This window comes from Glossina fuscipes, unplaced genomic scaffold (genome assembly GCF_014805625.2).
Source record: "Glossina fuscipes isolate IAEA_lab_2018 unplaced genomic scaffold, Yale_Gfus_2 60, whole genome shotgun sequence".
Lineage (NCBI taxonomy): Eukaryota > Metazoa > Arthropoda > Insecta > Diptera > Glossinidae > Glossina > Glossina fuscipes.
In genome coordinates, this window is record NW_023998432.1 from 2,195,894 (window position 1) to 2,214,753 (window position 18,860).

The window sequence follows — 18,860 nt, forward strand, 5'->3', positions numbered from 1 at the left end:
TTCTCAAATTTCAACCTTTCAAACACATAGGACCACGTTTCACCTAGCTTTTATTATCTATCTTCTTGTTGGGCTCACGACCATAACCATAAACTCCTGTTCAAACAAACGAATTTTTGCATTCCATTTGCAATAAATTTAATATTATTTCTCTCTTATTTGTTATAAAAAACTGGTTTTCAAGTACGCGAGACGTTTGTCTTATGTAAATCATGAATATATTAAGAAAATTAATTGGGTTCTCATTTTCATCTATAACTATATAAGCCAAGTTAGATTATGATTGAAATGTGATTACTGAATGAACTAAGTTTGTGTCACTGAACTGACGAAACGTTCGACCCAAATGTCCTAATTTAATTGTAATATGTGGTTATGCTAACTATGACAATAGTAATGAAACGTATTGTACGTCGATTAAAGGTGAAAAGAACGAATTTACGATATGATTACCAAAATGTTTAAAAATGACTGATCGCATGACTTTACTTATAATGCGAAATACTCCATCAAATGGCAGAAAGAAATGTTTTTTGAAACATAATCAAGCTTTCGTGATAAAAACTAAACGATAGTCAACTGTAGAATATGACCTTCAAACTTCAACAGCATCAAACAAAAGATGGCAGATAAACACATATGCGTATTCATAAGTAATAGTCTATAAATTTTTATTACTTTTGCATTCTCACACATAATGTATGAAGAAGTTCTTTCGAGCCTTTTAGTTCGAAAGGCGTTCAAGCTTCATGCATAAATATATTTTGCATGCAAAAAATACTTTGCCGTTAATTTTTCTTTATACAAAAAATTGTTCTTTGTGCTAACATTACGTACCATTCATTTCAACCTATGAAATAAGTCCCTTGTGAATAATATGATTTTTATAAATACCTTCCTGCGTGTTTGCCATACTGCGCGGACCGTCATGCAAATGCAAAATTATTTTCTTCTCTGCTAACTATATATAAACAAATCAACAAAAGTGAAAAACAATTTAATGTCGCTTGCCAACAGTAAACGGTGAACTATAAGCAAAATTGGTTTTATGCATGCCATTTCGAATGAGTGATTTGGGTAGAATAGAAGGAAAAAATAAATAAATAAACAAAATTCGTGCAATTGCCTAAGACTTTATACTAATATTTGAACAAGAAGGAGTTTTCGGATTTGAAATGCAGTTGAACTCCTATAGACTGTTGGTTTAACAGGTCATTTTGTTAACAACGAATTTCTGCAGAAATTGTTAAGGATACGAAACGCTTAGAAAATATTAATTAATTAACTCTAAAGAGGTTTTTCAAGTTCACAATTATAGCGAGCCATATGCTTGGGCGTCAACCAGAAGCGCTTTTTCAGTTACAGGAGTAATTCTCTTAACCTTCTTTTTTCAAAGTATTTTTAAAATATTATTTATGCAAAGGAAAATTTGTATCACAAGGTTTGTCAAACGTTGTCTACAGTTGTGTATTATTTGGTTAATGCAAACATAAATCTGCCAGAAAACTCGTAAATAAATTGTTAGCTGTTTTGGATGATTTATTATAAAAAAAATAAAAATAAGTTATGACCTATACGCTATTTGAAATAAGACCACATTGCTGACTTTTTGGTTTTTAGCCTATTATATTGTTATGAAATTCGCTTTTATGAGATACAGTCCCCGTATCACTAGATCGTGGATATTTTGATCAAGAGAAATGCACTTCAAAGTTCTTTTATTTTACTACTTTGTCTTTCACAACAGTAGGAATATTTATTTACAATTTATTTTGGCCGTACTCTCAACTTCTACGTTCTTGCCGGACTAACTCTACTTTTCACAAATATTGTACTTATATACAATTTCACAAGAATATTACTATACCTAAATTTATGGTTTTATTTATAGTCCCAGCCTGCTTTTCCTGTAACCGTTTTCATCGGCCTGCGCCTGCATGACGAGCCTGCGAATGTGCACTTAGCTTTTACTTGTTTGCTTTTCCGCTAATCGTTTTCATCGGCCTGCAGCTACATGAGGCGCCTTCGAATGCTTCTTTGGTTTTTCCTTCTTTAGGGAATTTATTATTAGGGAAAATTACTTAGTTGAATTTAACTGAATTTGGGATTTTCGTAACAATATTAATTTGTTATGCAATTTACGAGCGGCTATAAAGCGTTTCGTTATTAAGGAAACATTTAATAAGAAGATTGTTGCCCAAAATTTTAAAAATTAATAAAAATGTTCGCTTAACTTTTTTATTATTGTTATTATGTAACTACTATAAATTAGCTTTAAGTAACTTAGTTTGCACAACAATTTGGAAAAAATAAATAAATAAATAAACAAATAGAATCGAACTAATAACGTAACACAAATAATGGCCTGAATTTTTGTGCATATATTTTATCAGAGTTGGGCAAACAATTTTTTAGTGATCAATTGATACGCCTTCAATTAAGCAAATCACATCTTTCATTTTATTGCCTTTAGAGGCTTGAGAGATCTCTTCAGAGCGGACACTTTCCCACTCTTTGTATTTTATATCTAAAATGATAAAATGTTAATTTGACAGACATTAGAATCATTTCAAACTGTTAAATCTACGAATCAATGTAGAGTTTGAAGCTTCGTCGTAGAATTCTTTAAAACATTCGGTGGTTGTTTGAAAACTTTACGACCGACGAACATGAACCATTTTTGTTTGAAAGACCTGTAAACATCAATAACAAAATCATACAACATACATTTTACATACCGCAACGGCATGAAGAGAGTCGCCCCTCTCAAGCCAAAAATCTCCATTTTACTTATACCATGTGCTTATAAAATACAAACGCCTTTCGAACTAAAACCTTGTATTGCAAGTGTAACATAAACACACACATAATTATCTTCCAGCCAGTTTGATGAAATGAGTTTGAAGAGGGATATTTCGAATTTTTCTCCTCTCTTCGAACTTCGTTTTAAATGAATAGAGCATATACTGATATAAAAAATGTTCGATTTCATACTCTCGGAGATTGAATTGACCCACGAACTTCTTAAACAGATACGATGTTTCAATGAGATTGTTCTCTCAACCACTCTGCGTATATCGAATGCTTGTCAAACCATCTTGTTCCTTTAATGCTTTCATATTTTATAATTATTATTATTATTATAAGCTTAGCCAGAGAACAAATTCTAAGACTAAAGTCTTAAAACACCAGCATCTAAGGCTTTCGGCTTTATTAAAAACTCTATCGCACTTGAGATTTAAAGCCACGACCATTGAGTTGCTAGTCGAGACTCTTGCCTACTCGGCCACTCAGGTGGATTAATTTCATATTAAAGTAATTGTTGTTTCTGGTTTGATGTTCGTGTTTGTTTGCTTGGCGCTGAAATTTTATTTATAATTTATGTTTTGCGACAGACTATATTTTATGTTAACTACTTTGTGTTATCATTTGTGAGAAGGTTTTATGGTAAGTAATTTTTAAATTGGTTTCATCCATCTTAAAACTTGTTCTATTTACATTTCTTAACGCTTGCGTAGTGACTATCTATAAAAAAGTGAAAAGAAATATGGTCTCCAGAATACGGCAAATTCTCAACAGCAAACAAAACACGTGCTAATAATTATATATAAAATGGAGTGATGCAACATGTAATGGTAAAATAGATAACGAAAGTATAGCACCTATATATCTTGACTTTTTCCCTTTTAACCCCTTTTAGAATAAAGCACTTTTTATAGTATCCGTTGTAATGGCATATATTTTACTTAATTAAGTTGAAAACTTTTCAAAAATTTCGCACAATTTACTTTAAAATGAAAATGAAAAAACCTTCGACTCTATGCAGACAAAAGTTAAACATTCTGAGAGCATTACCGTGTTGGTAGCCTTGCATTCGCTAATATGAACTTGCAGCTGCTACAAGAACTCTTTCATCGATCTATACAATTTCAAAAGTGTTCATGTACATGGAAAAGCTAATTTACCTTAAATTTTCGATTGTGTTGATTTTTCCAATAGAATAGGCAGCAACTACCGGTAATAGCCTTCTCAAAATGCTGCCGTCAAAAGAAACATACCATCTGTTTAATTTAATAATTCATAAAAAAAATTTAATTTACTTAATAAACGATAAATTTTCCGGAACACAAGAAAACTAAAAAAAAAAAAACTTCAAAAAGTGCTTAAATATATATATGCTCTGTTTATAAAAATGCTACATTTTTTTAATAAAGAAAGAAAATAGAGAGAAAACAATGTCGCTTTGTTTTTCACCTTCGAACCTATTATTCTCCTAACGTAAATGTACATGTTGCATGTTCAATTTTTCGGCACAATCACTTTAATAGAAATGCAATTGTTTTGAATTTTCTTTTTTTAAAGTTTTGTCTGCATATGCGAGATATGCGAGATACGCGCTTGCCTGCTGCTTTAGTGCTTAAAACATACATATATAGCGTACATCGAATCTGCACGACCGGGTTGCTAGCGTTTAGCAACTGAAAACATTCAAATCCGCTATCAAACTCAAACATCGAACATTCACTAGCCCTTATTCTATCTTACATATTATATTAGTACCAACATGGCTTAATGTAGGCATTAACGTATATGGTTTCGGTTCATGTTGCAAGCATGTGCGCTTGGGTTTGTTTATTGTATTTTTCAAAACGTCAACACATATATATTCTATCATTCTATCTCTGAAAGATGAAGTGTTAAAATGTTTCGTCTCCGCCATAATGAAAGTTAGTTAAAATATTGTCTTTGAGTGTTTAGGTTGCAAGCGGAAAGTGATTAAAGCGTGTAATGAACAGATACACGTTACCTGTTCCCTTATTAGTGATATTTCGCAAAAATTTACGTGAAAATTTCCAAAACAAATGTAATATGAATTCAAAATGAAATAATTTCAGCTATAATGGAAAAATAATAATAATAATAATAATAATAAATAAATAAAAAACAAAAACACATATAGAGCAAAAATATATATCAAAAGTTCATAAAAAGAAATTTCAGAAAGTATTCAAAATTAGAAAGTGTTTTTATTACTTAAAAAGAATATTAGAGTTTGGTTAATTGCAAAAAAAATATTAATTAAATATATAAACCGATTTAATATTTTGATCTGCGCATTAGAAGCTCTTGCGTGTTCTTGTTTTAAATTTCTTCTTAAGAGATAAAGTGAACAAAGTGTTACTGTGTGTGCGAAGGGAAAAAAGCCAAAAAAATATATAAATATGTTAACCATGCAAAAGTTAAATACAAACCTAATGGTCTTTACTGCCATTACGCTATTCGGATTTATCGCTGCTCAGACCGTAGGTTCTAAGGATCTATTCAGATGCCGCCAAAGCTGTTATCAAAAGGTGAGTTTAACGTAACCGGCATTTTTTTTCAACATCATTTTCTCTACCAAGTATTTCTCATTGTCAACCTATTCAGTGTCTGTCATTCAAGGCAAGGAATTTTGTTTATTGACATAAGAATAGAAGAAGGGTTAAAAGTCTATCGTTGAAATATATAAAAAAATGAAATGAAAGATATATGAATTTGGAAGAGATTCGTAGTTATATATTTATTAAAAATTCGCCTGAATAAAATATATATTTTATGTATATATATCATCAGTATCATCAAATTGCTTTACATACGACCATGAGCTTATTTATGCTTTGGATATATGCCTTCCCTTAGCTTCAGTCAACAAAGATTATCATCTGGACATGACTTTAGAAGATTTTGCTGCTTAGCAGCAAATAAAACTGCCAGAAAGCAGCAAATTTATTTATTTCATACATATATGTATATATATAAAGCTCTCATTCACCATACTTGGGACAGTCTTATACCACGTAATGCAAAGAAGTACATAAGCGGAGTCGTATAACAGCATATATGGGTTTTATATGACATTCTTTTTTTTTTTTTTTGTTTCCTGGGCAATTAATATAAGGCATTTCAGCCATATGCATGTACGTATAAACATACACCGGACAATTGATGATGATGGTGCTCAATGGAGTAGATAGGCAGATGCACACAAGCGCAAGTACAAGTACATACAGACACTTAGAGTATCATATTAATGCTATGAACCAGAGCAATAATAATAATACAAACATTCCCGACGAAATTTGAACAGCGTAATAAAACAAAGATTAACAACACAACACAGCACAGCACAGCGAGAGAACAGCGACATAAGTGGCTTGTAAAAGCATATTTTGTTTTGTTAATTATTTTTATTTATTTATTTTTTTTTCTTCCTTTGAATATTTATAACAAAAAAATGGTCGTGTTTTAAAGTGTATTCGTCTTATAGTAAAACATGAAAATTTTACATGCATATATTTATCGATTTTCTTCTCCGCCCATCAGTTTTAATTTTAAAACACTTCTTTATGATATTTATTAAAAGTTATAAAAACAAAAAAAAAAAAAAAGACTATAAAAATTTTACAACCTTTTTTGGGTCCCACAGCCATCAGGAGTAAAAAAAGCGACTATCTAAAGAAAGAAATAAAATAAAATATTTCCTCTTTGCTACAACAATTTAATGACAAACTTATACTAATCAACAATCGTTTGCTTGAAAGCATTAATCCATTAATTATTTATCTAACTATCGTTATATTATTAGGGTGCATATATGTATATTTCTCTTTTTGCGGTATAAATGGTAAAAATCGTTTATATTCATGTACCATATAAACCTTTTTTTTTTCTTCTTTTTAATATAAATTTACTTTTATTATTCAATAATATTTGTCGACTTTTGTGTCCCCGGTTTTTTTATCTGTCACAAAATATTTGTCAGCAAAATATTTGTGATATCTTATGCAAACAAAGGGAGTTTTGAGATTCTCCTTCTGTGAAAAGTATACACATATATATATATAAAATGAATTCATATCGAAATAAGTTTATATCAACAGAAGATTTCCGTGATCCGCATGAGTTGTTCTGAAGATGGTTTTATTTTTATATAAAAAATGCTTACAATCATTTCGCTAAATTACATATATACGGGTATGTAAAATCAATCAAAATATTTTTTTTTATGTGATTTATTATTTTTCAATAATTATTTAAAAATAAAATGATGGTAGCACAGCAGCTCATCTAAGACAATATTTCTTTTTTAAGAAGACTTTTTTGCTAGTAGCTCAAGGCATCATACGACTTTAAATTTCAACTGTATCTTGACCTTCATCGTAATGTTTTTTAATAAAATATTGCCATTTTTTTTTTTTTTTTTTTGAGAGTATTGACTTAAAATCGAAATCGTATTGAAGTTGGTAAAAAAAAATTTTTTAATCCGTCAAATATCGATTGCAAAATTCGCTTATTGAATGTGAAAGTTTTGAGCAATTTTTTTGTATTCGCTTCACTCGAAGAATAGAATTTTTGAGTCCTTGAAATTTTTTTCTGGAACATTTAATGAATCATCGAAGACATTGTCAAAGTAGATTCACCTCTTGAGGTCAAGTTGGGCGAATCATTTTTTCAACCTTTTCACTTCCCATTTATCTAAATAGTTTGTATGCCACGTTTGGACATTCATTCAGAACATACTTTGTCGTATTCATTTAATAACTTCTTCCTATTTCTAGCTGATCTTAGGTGATAGATAATTACATGGAAAATGAAAATATTCCACCCTGAAAGGAAAGCTTTAATTTCTTCTTCCTATTGCAAAACAGAGATGTACATATGTACATTTATATTAGGTCGTAAATGTGGCCGTTTCATTTGTGTCAAACCATTGCAAAAAGTGCGACTTTTTCCAATCGTGCTATTCTCTTTCACGGAAAATAGAATATCGTTTGCCAATGCTTCGATAACTTTGCAACAGTGCAGCTGGAATGCAATCTAGAGTACATTTCGCAATGTAGAATTTTGCTGATATAAATCGACTTTCTTCTCAAGCAATACTTAACACTGGAACTATCGGATACGTTATTCTCGATCTTCAAAAAAATGGTTAAACCACAGGTAATGCTCCGAAATTTATTTGTTGACTTTTATTTCTAAGAAAAGGTCCTCAAATATCTATAATCAATTTTTTTCTAACAGGTCAAGTGCTTGAGATGTCGGGGACATATGTATATATAATACGTTTCTACCAAAGGGAATAATTTCTATTTTTGTTGATTTACCACGGTCGTAAAAATAAAAGTGGAGAACCGAAATTTGCAAAACTATTCCCTGGTCGATCAAGAATCCAATGTCAAAAATATGATGTCGATCTGTCGACATACACGCCCACCATAAAAAAATCTTAATTTTTTCATATTTTTCTCTTGAACTTTCGATCCTGTGAAGATATTTCGGAAAATCTGCTAACTAAATGTTCGTCAAATACATTTGCATATGTAATCCATATATTACAAGTACATCTTAATTTCAACTTATTGCCAATTTATTTGCTGTTGAATGAAGAACTTGCTAATTTGCGTTAAAGTGAATTGGAAGCAAATTAGAATCGCTAGGGCATGCATGTTAGTAAATCAGCTGCTAGCATTTTTGCGCCAATCGTGCATGTGGTTCTAGAAAGTCCAGGAGGTCACAGGTTTCTGGAAATATCTTAACGGAATATCGAAGTTATTTCAGTTTCTGTTGCACTGTTGGCATGCATGTGGACGCATCACAGCCATCTTATAATGCAGATTTTTAAACATTCAAGAAATGATCAAGTCAAATTTTAGCTTTCTATCCTCATTTTTTTCGATTGTGGCGATTTCGCCAAAAAAAAAAAAAGGAAATCAAGATGATCTCTTCCATCAGAAAGTACGGTATTGGTAATTTTAGTGTTAAGTAGGTTAATTAATAAACATCAGAAAACTCAATTTAATTCATATCTATCACATGTAGCAAAGTGTACTTGGATACGAGGGATGGCTTTTACGCTAACTAATTTTCGCCGCAGAAGTTAAAATATTTCAATCTCACATAAGCTAGCAGAGCATGACCGCATTACCACAAACCATTCATCCAATTTAGTTATAGCGTGTATGCGTGTCTTAAAACTCCGATCTAAAAATTTTTTCATTTCATTGTTACTTGTTTATGTTGAACTAATTCCGTCCCGAGAAATACAAATTTCTCATCACAATTAAGGCTGCAGATCTTTGTGAAACTCTCTTCTATTATTTTGCTGATGCTAAGTAAATATATGTTTAGAAATGTTCGTATTTAGGAAGAAACCATTGCAAGTGACGCGTTACACCCTTTAACCGCTCCTAATATTATCTTCAATTCATTACTAATCATTCATAGCAAGTACGCTGTCAAGATCTTTCTCACATAGATCTTTACAATCCAAACTTCTGTAAAGTGGTATACTTTCAGCGTATACAAAATTTTTGGATTTTTATTAAAAGCAAAAAATTAAAAATGTAAAGTGTGAGTAAATAATGATTTCCGCTTAAGTTGGGAATAATATGTTTAACGCGCTTAATTAGAATCGCAGAGAATGCATACAAATAATACTTTATTTATTTATATATTCGTATATACAACATTTAGGCACGGTATAAATTTAGCTGAATTAGACAATACTTCAGATTAAAGACTTAATGGTGTTAAAATTATAATAGAAGGTATTTTAACAGTAGAGCTACAGCTTCGGTTAATATATTAATTTTTAGCTTTTGAGCTTAAAAAAATATATGATTATGAAGCATATAAAGTTCGAATAATTTATAAATACTTTGTCAATAATCCATAGTCAGTTTTTCTCTAACTGGTGTTGTCGTCGAGATGCCGGCTATATATATATATATTTCTACCGTTATGTGGGCCGTTTTGATCTATAACTTTTGTGAAAGTGCTTTAAATTAAGTAAAAACTTTCATCGAACTATTAAGAATGTGAGGCTACAAAATGGATATTATCTGTGTAACTTTCGATCTAGCGAAGACATTTGGGAAAGCCTGCAATTAAAATATTTGCCAGAACTATCTGCACGTTCAGTACGAAAATGGCGACGTTCGGCTTACTAATACGCCCACAACTAATACTAAAACTTTTACGTCAACTTTCTTCCTATTTACACTAACGCACATTAGTACATTAGCAGATTCTTGATCCAATTACAAATAAATTATAATCCAATAGCTGATATACAATAACAAAGAACACAGCACATGAACACTTAGCTAATGCAAAAATGCCAAAGCTTAGCACAAATATAGTATCAATAACTATTATAGTCGATAGAACGGATCATAGCCTGATAATAAATACTATAAATTTTAGTTTAAGCCTGACGTCCGCGAATTACGTTGAAATTAAATGTGACATCAGCAAATCAATGGGGATTAAAAAGAGAAGTTTTAATAGAATTTCCGGGATCCGAGTTAAAAAGTGTGTAGTTGATCTTGCGTACGGATAAGAAGAGAAAACCCTTGATTGCCTGTAATGGGAATGATGATTTCATTAAGGAAAACGGGCGGAAAACCGGTAAAGTAAAGTTATAAGTAGTAAACTATTTCCATACATTGGCAGAGAGACTAGTGGATCTCAATGCAATGGATCTTAGTGAAGCAAACTGGAACTGCTTATGCAACGATTCAATTGAAATGACTTAGTTATAACGACAAGAAGGTAAAGGGATCATATAACCGAGGCATATTCCTTAGGTAGGACGTACGATACTCAGATATCGTCCTTTCGTTACGTATGCGGGTACGGGTTTTTATTCTTATTAATTGTTATTAATAATTAAAAGGCTAAGAAGCGATTTTGAATTATTTTCAAGAGATGTAATACCCAACTGCGATCAATTAAAAATAAATATGTACAAGCATATTATTCGTTAGCGATGAAAAGTTGAAGGAAGACAGAGATGGTGATAAAGATGATACCCGCTTTTGCAACGTTTTCAACACTCAGGCCTTTCTGAGGCTATTTCGAAGTGAGTTACAGAAGCAATAACAAAAAATTCGTTGTATAAACGTTTGCGCTTAAATGAACTACTGTTGATTTCAAATTAGTTTTTATTAATTATAGGCCAACCTATAGAAATAAGTATTCGTACACATATATAAAATTTTTTTGTAAGATACAGCTTTCTTTGTTTTTTATTTCATATTTTTATTTTTGATTATTTTCATTAATGGCCTGCCTCCTCTTGACTTATTATTGTATCACATTGTGAAAGTTTGTTAGTTATTGACGGTAATCTTTAAAAAAAGGAAAAAGAGAAATAAAACGCGTCTTTAGTTACCTACAACGTTCGAACGTGACTTGGCAGATTAACTTGAAATAGCATATATAATGGCAACTCTCACGTAACACACACACTTGCACACATGCACATTCGCTGTTAAAGTTTTAACATAACATAGACGCTGTTGCTGTTTAATTTCAAATATCCATAGATAGTTTAAGGTTGTGAGACAAAGAGAAAATTCCGTTACGACGGAAATATTTATAGCAATGAATTTCTTTATACAATAACAAAAACTAATATTTATTTATTTATCTACTTACACATGAAACTCAACTAAAATAAATTAACATTCGAATTCAATTGACTCGAATTCAATTTACTTTTAAGAAGTAAATCTTGTACTAATTTATATTAAAAACTAGTATAAAGTATATAAGGAGAAGTAAAAAAAACAAAAAGAATAATTAAAGAATAATTCCTGTATAAATAAATAAGAAGGAAAAAAAACGAGAAAAAAAGCACGTATACAACTTGGAAAGAGGCGAACCCACAGCTAGTACAGAACTAAGTTGCAAGGGAATCCCTAAGATATCGCAACATGCAAAAGCTTGGTAACCGATACAGTAAGCAGCACCAATTAATTTTCCAATCATAACGAGATGCTAAGATTAAAAATAAATTTAAATACGACATAGGAAAATCGTATGTTTTGATAGACTTTAAAGAATCCGATGTTGAGATTAAGTGATAAACATCATTTAGGTTTATGCAAACAACTCTGAACGGGTTAAACAGCTCATAATTATATTTACATTGACCCAGCTTAATGAATATAAAGTGCCTGTAGATGCGGTTAGGAACATTTGCGCAAGTAACGTGGACGAATCGATACTACCATTTATTAATTTAATTAAGAAGGAAGCACCAAGAATAAATCTACGTTTCTCAAGTGATGGCAAGAATAACAGAAGCAACATATTTTTATAAGCGGGCGGAGAAACAAGCGGGTCGCAACCCAAATTCCTGATGGCAAATAGCAGGGATTGCTTTTGAACGGATTTAACTGAATCTATATAATACCTATAGAAAGGAGATCAGACAACAGAGGCATTCTCAACTATTGGTCTAACTAAACACATGTACAGCCTTTTTATAATATAAGGATCCTAAAGTTCTTTGGACTACCTCTTAATGAAACCAAGTGCAGACCTAAATTTGCTTAAGGAGGGACCAATGTGCAAATTAAAACGTAATTTTTGGTCGAATAGAACTACTAAATCGATGAACGAATAAACGTTTTCCAACTTGTGCGTATCAATGAAGTACTTAGTACTGAATGACTTTCTTCTTGAGAAAGAAGCATCTTGCATTAGATTAAATTGGATTTAATCTTTTTAAATTTACGGAGCACCATGTAAACAAATTATTTAAGTCAATTTGAAGCTGATACGATCGCGTTTCCAAGGAAAAAGAAGAAAATCGCTTAACATCCTCCGCATACATTAAGATCTGAATGGATTTAATCACCGAGATCATTAATGTATAAGTCAAATAAAAGCGGTCCTAAGTAGTTACCTTGAGCGACGCCAAACGTCACGCGAAATTTATCCGAAGTGATGAAAATAAACAAAACTTTGAACGATCTGCTTTGCAGACAAGAGCTTGTCCATTTCACTAAGTGCAAAGGGAAGCCAGAGGCCTTGAGTTTGAAAATCAATAAGCTACAATTAATTAAATCAAACGCTCTGCTAAAATCAGTATATTCGACATCGGTGCGAGAGCCATTAGAAAAAGCCTTGAAAACATGTCAAATAAACGCTAAGACCATAGATCTTTTTTTTCCGAAAGCCATGCAGGAATTAAAAAATATAAGATTTGATAGTTAAGACAGTCATATTGGAGATGCCTCTATAGTTCCCAATGTGATGCCTATTTCCATTTTTCTGAATTGGAATTAGAAAACTACTCTTCCAACACACAGGGAAAACACTTAACTTTGAGGACTGATTAAAAGCCATTGAAATAATACCACATAGCGCGTCAGAGAATGATTTCAGTATACATGATGGAATCCCATTAAGTCCAGGCGTACTACCATATTTTAGAGAACCCAAACCATGTCAAACCTCGTTTTCACGATTAAATCGGAATCAGCAGTTGAAAAATTTCGTCTCAAATATTCAGCAAAGGGATTTGAGGTTTCAATATCATCAGAGGATTCAGAGCTATTGAAAGAAACATGGGATGGATATATGGAGATTTTTCTTTTGGAGTTTACAAATTTAAAAAGTTATTTAGGATTAACAAGCGGTCAGGATTTTATCAACTGAAGGTATCTGCAATAATATCGGTGGTTGAGGTAATTAAATCTATGCCTTTCAGCAGAATAGGCGGAATAGTCGTAAGCAGAACCACTTTTCATAAATTCAAAAATATCATTAAAGTTTGTTTTTACCATTTTTGTAATATTTAATTTTGTTGTTAAGCCGTGGGAAAAATCGAATATAATGCGTGAAAGATGAGATTAAAGCAATAACATCTTGGTTTTATTAAAATCATAATATTTATTGAAAAAAGTTGGATTTGGCACGTTAGAGTAGTTTAAGATACTATCATGCCTGTAGCAAAAGGAAACACAAATTGCTGAATGATACGAATCATCAGGTAAACTAAAAGGTGGACAGCGCTTTACAACTATGTCCGGGAAATTGGCAAGGCAAAGATCTAGCAGGCTACCATTACAATTAGGAGTAGTTTTGTGTTGAAGTAAGTTATAATCAAATAAATTATTAAAAAACACAATAGCTCTATTAGATGTTGAAGTGCGGACAATATAGCCAGAATTATCATTTTAATACTAAGCGACTCGTGGCAAATTGATGTCCCTCAGGGTTATAACCATATCACTAGGTATAGACTTTTCGTCCTCATCACAAATGAGAGCATTCTTGGAAATAGAAATTTCCCCATTTGGTGGGACATAGGAGCAAGGTACGCATAACTCCTTATTGAAAATCTTCGTCGGAATGGGAATAAATGCAACGTCGGGAGGAGTAGGAAATTCAGTTAAATAGGACGGCACTGCGGTACATATCGCAATTAAAGCACCACCACCAGAGCGATCGAATCGATCCTTTGTGAAAACTTGGAAAAGAATTTTGAAAAAGTGTCGACAATATAAATCAGACTTTAACCAAGTATCAGTGAAGACCAAACAGGAAAGTTCAGTACTCACTGAATTTAGAAAAGTAGAGTAAATTTTTGAGTTTTGTCCCTAACGTTTTGGTAAATGGAAGTTTATTTAGGGTGGAAGAGCTACTGAATAGGTATTACGGAGTCGACTCCGGGGAATGAATTCCTTAATTAAGGGTCGAACTGGCCACAATGGTTTGTTTAGCAAAATTTGCATATATTCAGCCGCAACTAATGCTTTAAAAAATCTGGGCCAGAGAGGAGAGGCGGATATATTATTTTTATTAATGTTTTTTAGAGATGTACACAGAGTGGGCTGACTAGCACCACTGTGAGGCGATAGCCTTGCCACTTCAGCATAGTTAAAACGGTGAGGTGTTCTCAACTTATTTAACTCTTTTAATTGACGGTCGACTCAACCATAGCGGAAAAGCTTACGTATATTGTAAGAAAGGATGGAGTACTTACATGAGTCGACGAATCAGATTTAGGCGAAGGCGGAGATGAAGTACCACACGCTTGGGGAGAAGATGAGTGCTCCAGATAACAGTACTCATTGCGCATTGACTTGGTTTTTTCGAACTTTCCAGACAAAGTAAGGAGATTTTTGCACAATTTAGAAAACCCATTCCTTGTCTCCGTGAACAGCTCATAAAAGTCAACATCTGGCTTCCTACAGTCGGGATATGACGAGCGTAAACCTTTAGAAGAACCCAGGCAAAGTGTGCAAGTATCAATGCACGACAACAATGTTCGCAAAGCCAACAAGTAATGAATCGTTTAGATCAAGAGCCCGGTTTTGTTCGACATAATTTCAAAAACCATCCCAGTGTCAAAAAGTAACTGAGAAATGATTGAAGAGAGAGAGATTGTAAAAAAAAAAAAAGTTTGTCTCTCAAAATTGATCTCCCAAATTAGACTTAAACATCACACGATATGTGACTAGCTTACATGTAATAAATTTATGCTTTAGCATACCGCAATAAAAGCAACAGCATAGCAGATAAGCGATATAACATATATACTTAGTATGTCAAAATTAAAATTAATGCATATAAACTCTGGAAAGTAAGCATCATATCGTTTATTAAAATATGATGTTTATGAGCATTATGAAGATATGTGTGTTAAATGAGTAAGTAGGGGGAGGGTGAGGGGCGAGCGATAAGCGTCATTTCTATAAAATGATCATTAGAATGATGAGAATCTTTTCCGCATTAACAATATTTATGTAAATATATATGCATATATACATAAAATGAAAATAATCGTCTATCAAGTAACGATACTATCAGCATAAAAGCGTGTTATGATGATCTCAACTATTCTCTTACTAATGAAGTAGAAGCAAAAGACTCGTTAAGGGAAGTATATTCTAGCAATTATTAAATATGCCCTTGAAAGTCTAAAAACTGATATTAAATTGTCAATCTTTTATGCATCTGGAGTAAAACTTTTATATGTGTAGGTTGGTGACAGCATTCTTCATTTAATTGCGACTTGGCAAAGATAGTAGTTCACAAAAGTATTGATAAAAGCGAATTGCGAATAATGTTACTTGCGATGATCTGTCAACCGAGCTCTTAGCGCAATCGAAGTATGTAGTAGAGCTTGAACATTCTAGAGTAAGCCGCGGCCGAGATTTTGCAATTTCCTCTTGGCTTTCGTGTTCATACCCTTCACAGAAGGGGTATATTCATTTTGTAAAAACGACTGCAACGTCCAGAAGGAAGCATCAGACACTCCATAAAATATATGTATTCTTGATCAACTTCAAATTCTCAATCGATTAAAGCATGTTCGTCTGGCCGTGTAATACTGTCTGTTGTAAACATTCTCCTGGCCGCAAATATAAAGCTATCGAGTTCAAATTCGGCAGAAACATTGAAAGTTTTTGTGCACAGATTGCTATTGAAAATGGGCCAAATCGGTGAAAGCACACGACCGCTGCTCTACGTAAACTAAGAAAACCTCTATTTTTTAAAGGCAATGAAAAATTGATTTTTTGCTCACTGCTCATAAATGATAGCAAATGAATGTACATAAATTCGGATGCAAATCCTATGAGCGATGATGTCCTTCTGTTTGCGTAAGTGTGTGGTGCTTATGATGAACATTCTCCCATTAGGGAAAATGAAGGTATCGCCCAAAAATTTGAAAGAGAATTTGGTAGTGATTTAAACTCTTACAAGGGCAAGCTTACAACGCCCACACGCCTATGCAATAAAGACTATTATTAAAAATAAAAGAAATCGGTCACCTCTACCACTTATTAAGGAGCATGAAAATGTAGTTCTTTTACTTTTTTTGCCTTTTTTACGATAAAGGTGCTGGGTATGAAAGATTTGGTCACGATCGAATATAATCTTCTTACTTGTTCTTATATAGGAAGCACTGTTTACCCAGGTATTAGCCTCTAGGCTTAATAGGAGAAGAAGTAAATATTAAACGTTAAATAGTACCCAGGAAATATAACATGCTTGAAATTTTTATATAAAATAGAAAAAAATATAAAAAATAAAAAAAAACAAGACCAGCTCTTGTAAATTGCAATACATACGAAGTATCAAATCAACTACCAGCTATGTCAGGTAAATGCAAAAACAACAACAAATTCTAAAGGCGACCAGAAGTTCGAAGCAAACACAAGATTGCGAACGTAATTTTCCTCTCCACTGGTGATCGCTCAAAGTTATGTGTTTGTTTTTATGCCCATCACCGAAGGATGAGGTGTATATTCATTTTGTCAAAACGTTAGCAACGCCCAAAGGGAAACATCGGCGACTCCACAAACTCTTCTCTTCTCTATTCTCTTGATCAGCATCAAATTCTAAATCGGTTTAAGCATGTCTCTCTATCCATCGGTCCATCTGTGCAACGTCTGTTCTAAACATTCTCCTGCCCGCAAAAATAAAGCTATCAGCTTCAAATTCGGCAGAAACATTGAAAGTTCTTGCGCGCAGGTTGATATGGAAAATGGGCCAAATTGGTCGAAGGATACGTCCACAGCACTACGTAAACTGAGGACACCTCTGTTTTTCAAAGAAATAGAAAAATTGGGTTTTTGCTCATTACCCATAAGCTATAGCAAGTAAATGTACAAAAATTCGAATGGATATTCTATGGGCGATGCTGTAGTGTTTGTGCACGAAAATAGGAGCAAATTACCAGGCTTACATGATATTATAGGGTATCAAAATTTAATTATTTCTTCAATACATTTACGGCGCGCAGAAACAAGCTTGAAAAACCCTAAAAAGTATACAAATTGTTAGCCAGTTTCAAATCTTGAATGCACCTAAACATGTCCGCCTGTGCACCTATCTGTTTGTGCAACTTTGTAATATTCGTGGTAACCATTCTCTCGTTAGGGAAAATGAAGATATCGTCTAAAAATTTGCAAAGGAATTTAGATTTGACCTAAACTTTTCAAGGAACAGGCCTACAACACCCGCACGTCTCTACGATAAAAACCTTTATTTTAAAATATAAGAAGTCAACTGCGCATATTCCATATTATGGAGCAAGAGAATATTGCTTTTTATATCTTTTTTGGGTAAACGGTGATGGGTATAAAAGATTCGGTCCCTACCGAATTTAATTTTCTTACTTGTTTTTTTTTTTTTTGGTTTTTTCTCACTCTCTCTGGCTTGCATTTTTTCAGAGATCTGTTTAATGTATTTTACTTATGTGTAAGACATACAAATATATATTTATGTATATATATAAAAGCATTTCATGTATATATATATATATATATATATATAAAAGCATTTCAATCTGTATTTGTATAGTGCAATCATTTCATTGCACTGAAACAAAAAAAAAAAAAAAGGAAAAAAAATGAAAAAACAAAAAAAGCAAAACGAAACGTACAAAAAAAATTTAATTGTTTTGTCAGTCTTTCTAGTTTGTATTGCAGTTGCTGTTGGCCAAATGTTTCTTCAGCTAGGCTAGTAATCCGTATTATATTGAAACATTTTTTAGTACGACGTAGTCGATCATTACAACACTGCAGCAGAAAACCAATTTCAGTTTCAGTTTGTTTATTTTAATGAAAATGATTTTTGTAATTTACTGCTTCAACGGACTTTAATGTTTTTTATTTTTTTGTCTTAATTAAAGCAATAAACATAAAAAAGCCGAACGTTTCTCATGACCAAGTATAGGTATGAACAAATAGTATAATGGTTTTCTTCTTTTTTTTTTTATTAAAAACGCGTCAGTGAAAAGATGAGAATTACTATTATATATAAAAATTAATAAGAAAAATATGCTGAATGATTATTCGAACGATATTAGTTGTTAACAGAGCTATTTTAAAATGTTGATGTCATGCATTTGTCTCTGGTCTGTAAAATCTATCAAATTAATTTACGCCGATTGAATGATTTAATGCATTGAACCATCTCACTCACGTTTCATTTGACCTTACAAACAGAATGACAACGATAAAGGAAGCGTACTTTGCTTATGTTGCTCTCTAAAATGGTTAAGAAAATTGTAT

General features: G+C 32.3%; 1 protein-coding gene across 2 annotated transcripts in view; it reads left to right on the forward strand.

Annotated features, from left to right (window-relative positions):
• Positions 1-5,018: 5,018 nt before the first annotated feature.
• The window catches only part of LOC119637706 (cell wall integrity and stress response component 3-like), a 92,796-nt gene continuing 78,954 nt past the window's right edge, over positions 5,019-18,860 (forward strand). For both annotated transcript variants that reach the window (XM_038033904.1, XM_038033905.1), the window contains exon 1: positions 5,019-5,351. In XM_038033904.1, the coding sequence (XP_037889832.1) occupies positions 5,223-5,351 (129 nt within the window). In that variant the 5' untranslated portion in view covers positions 5,019-5,222. The remainder of the gene's footprint in view (positions 5,352-18,860) is intronic.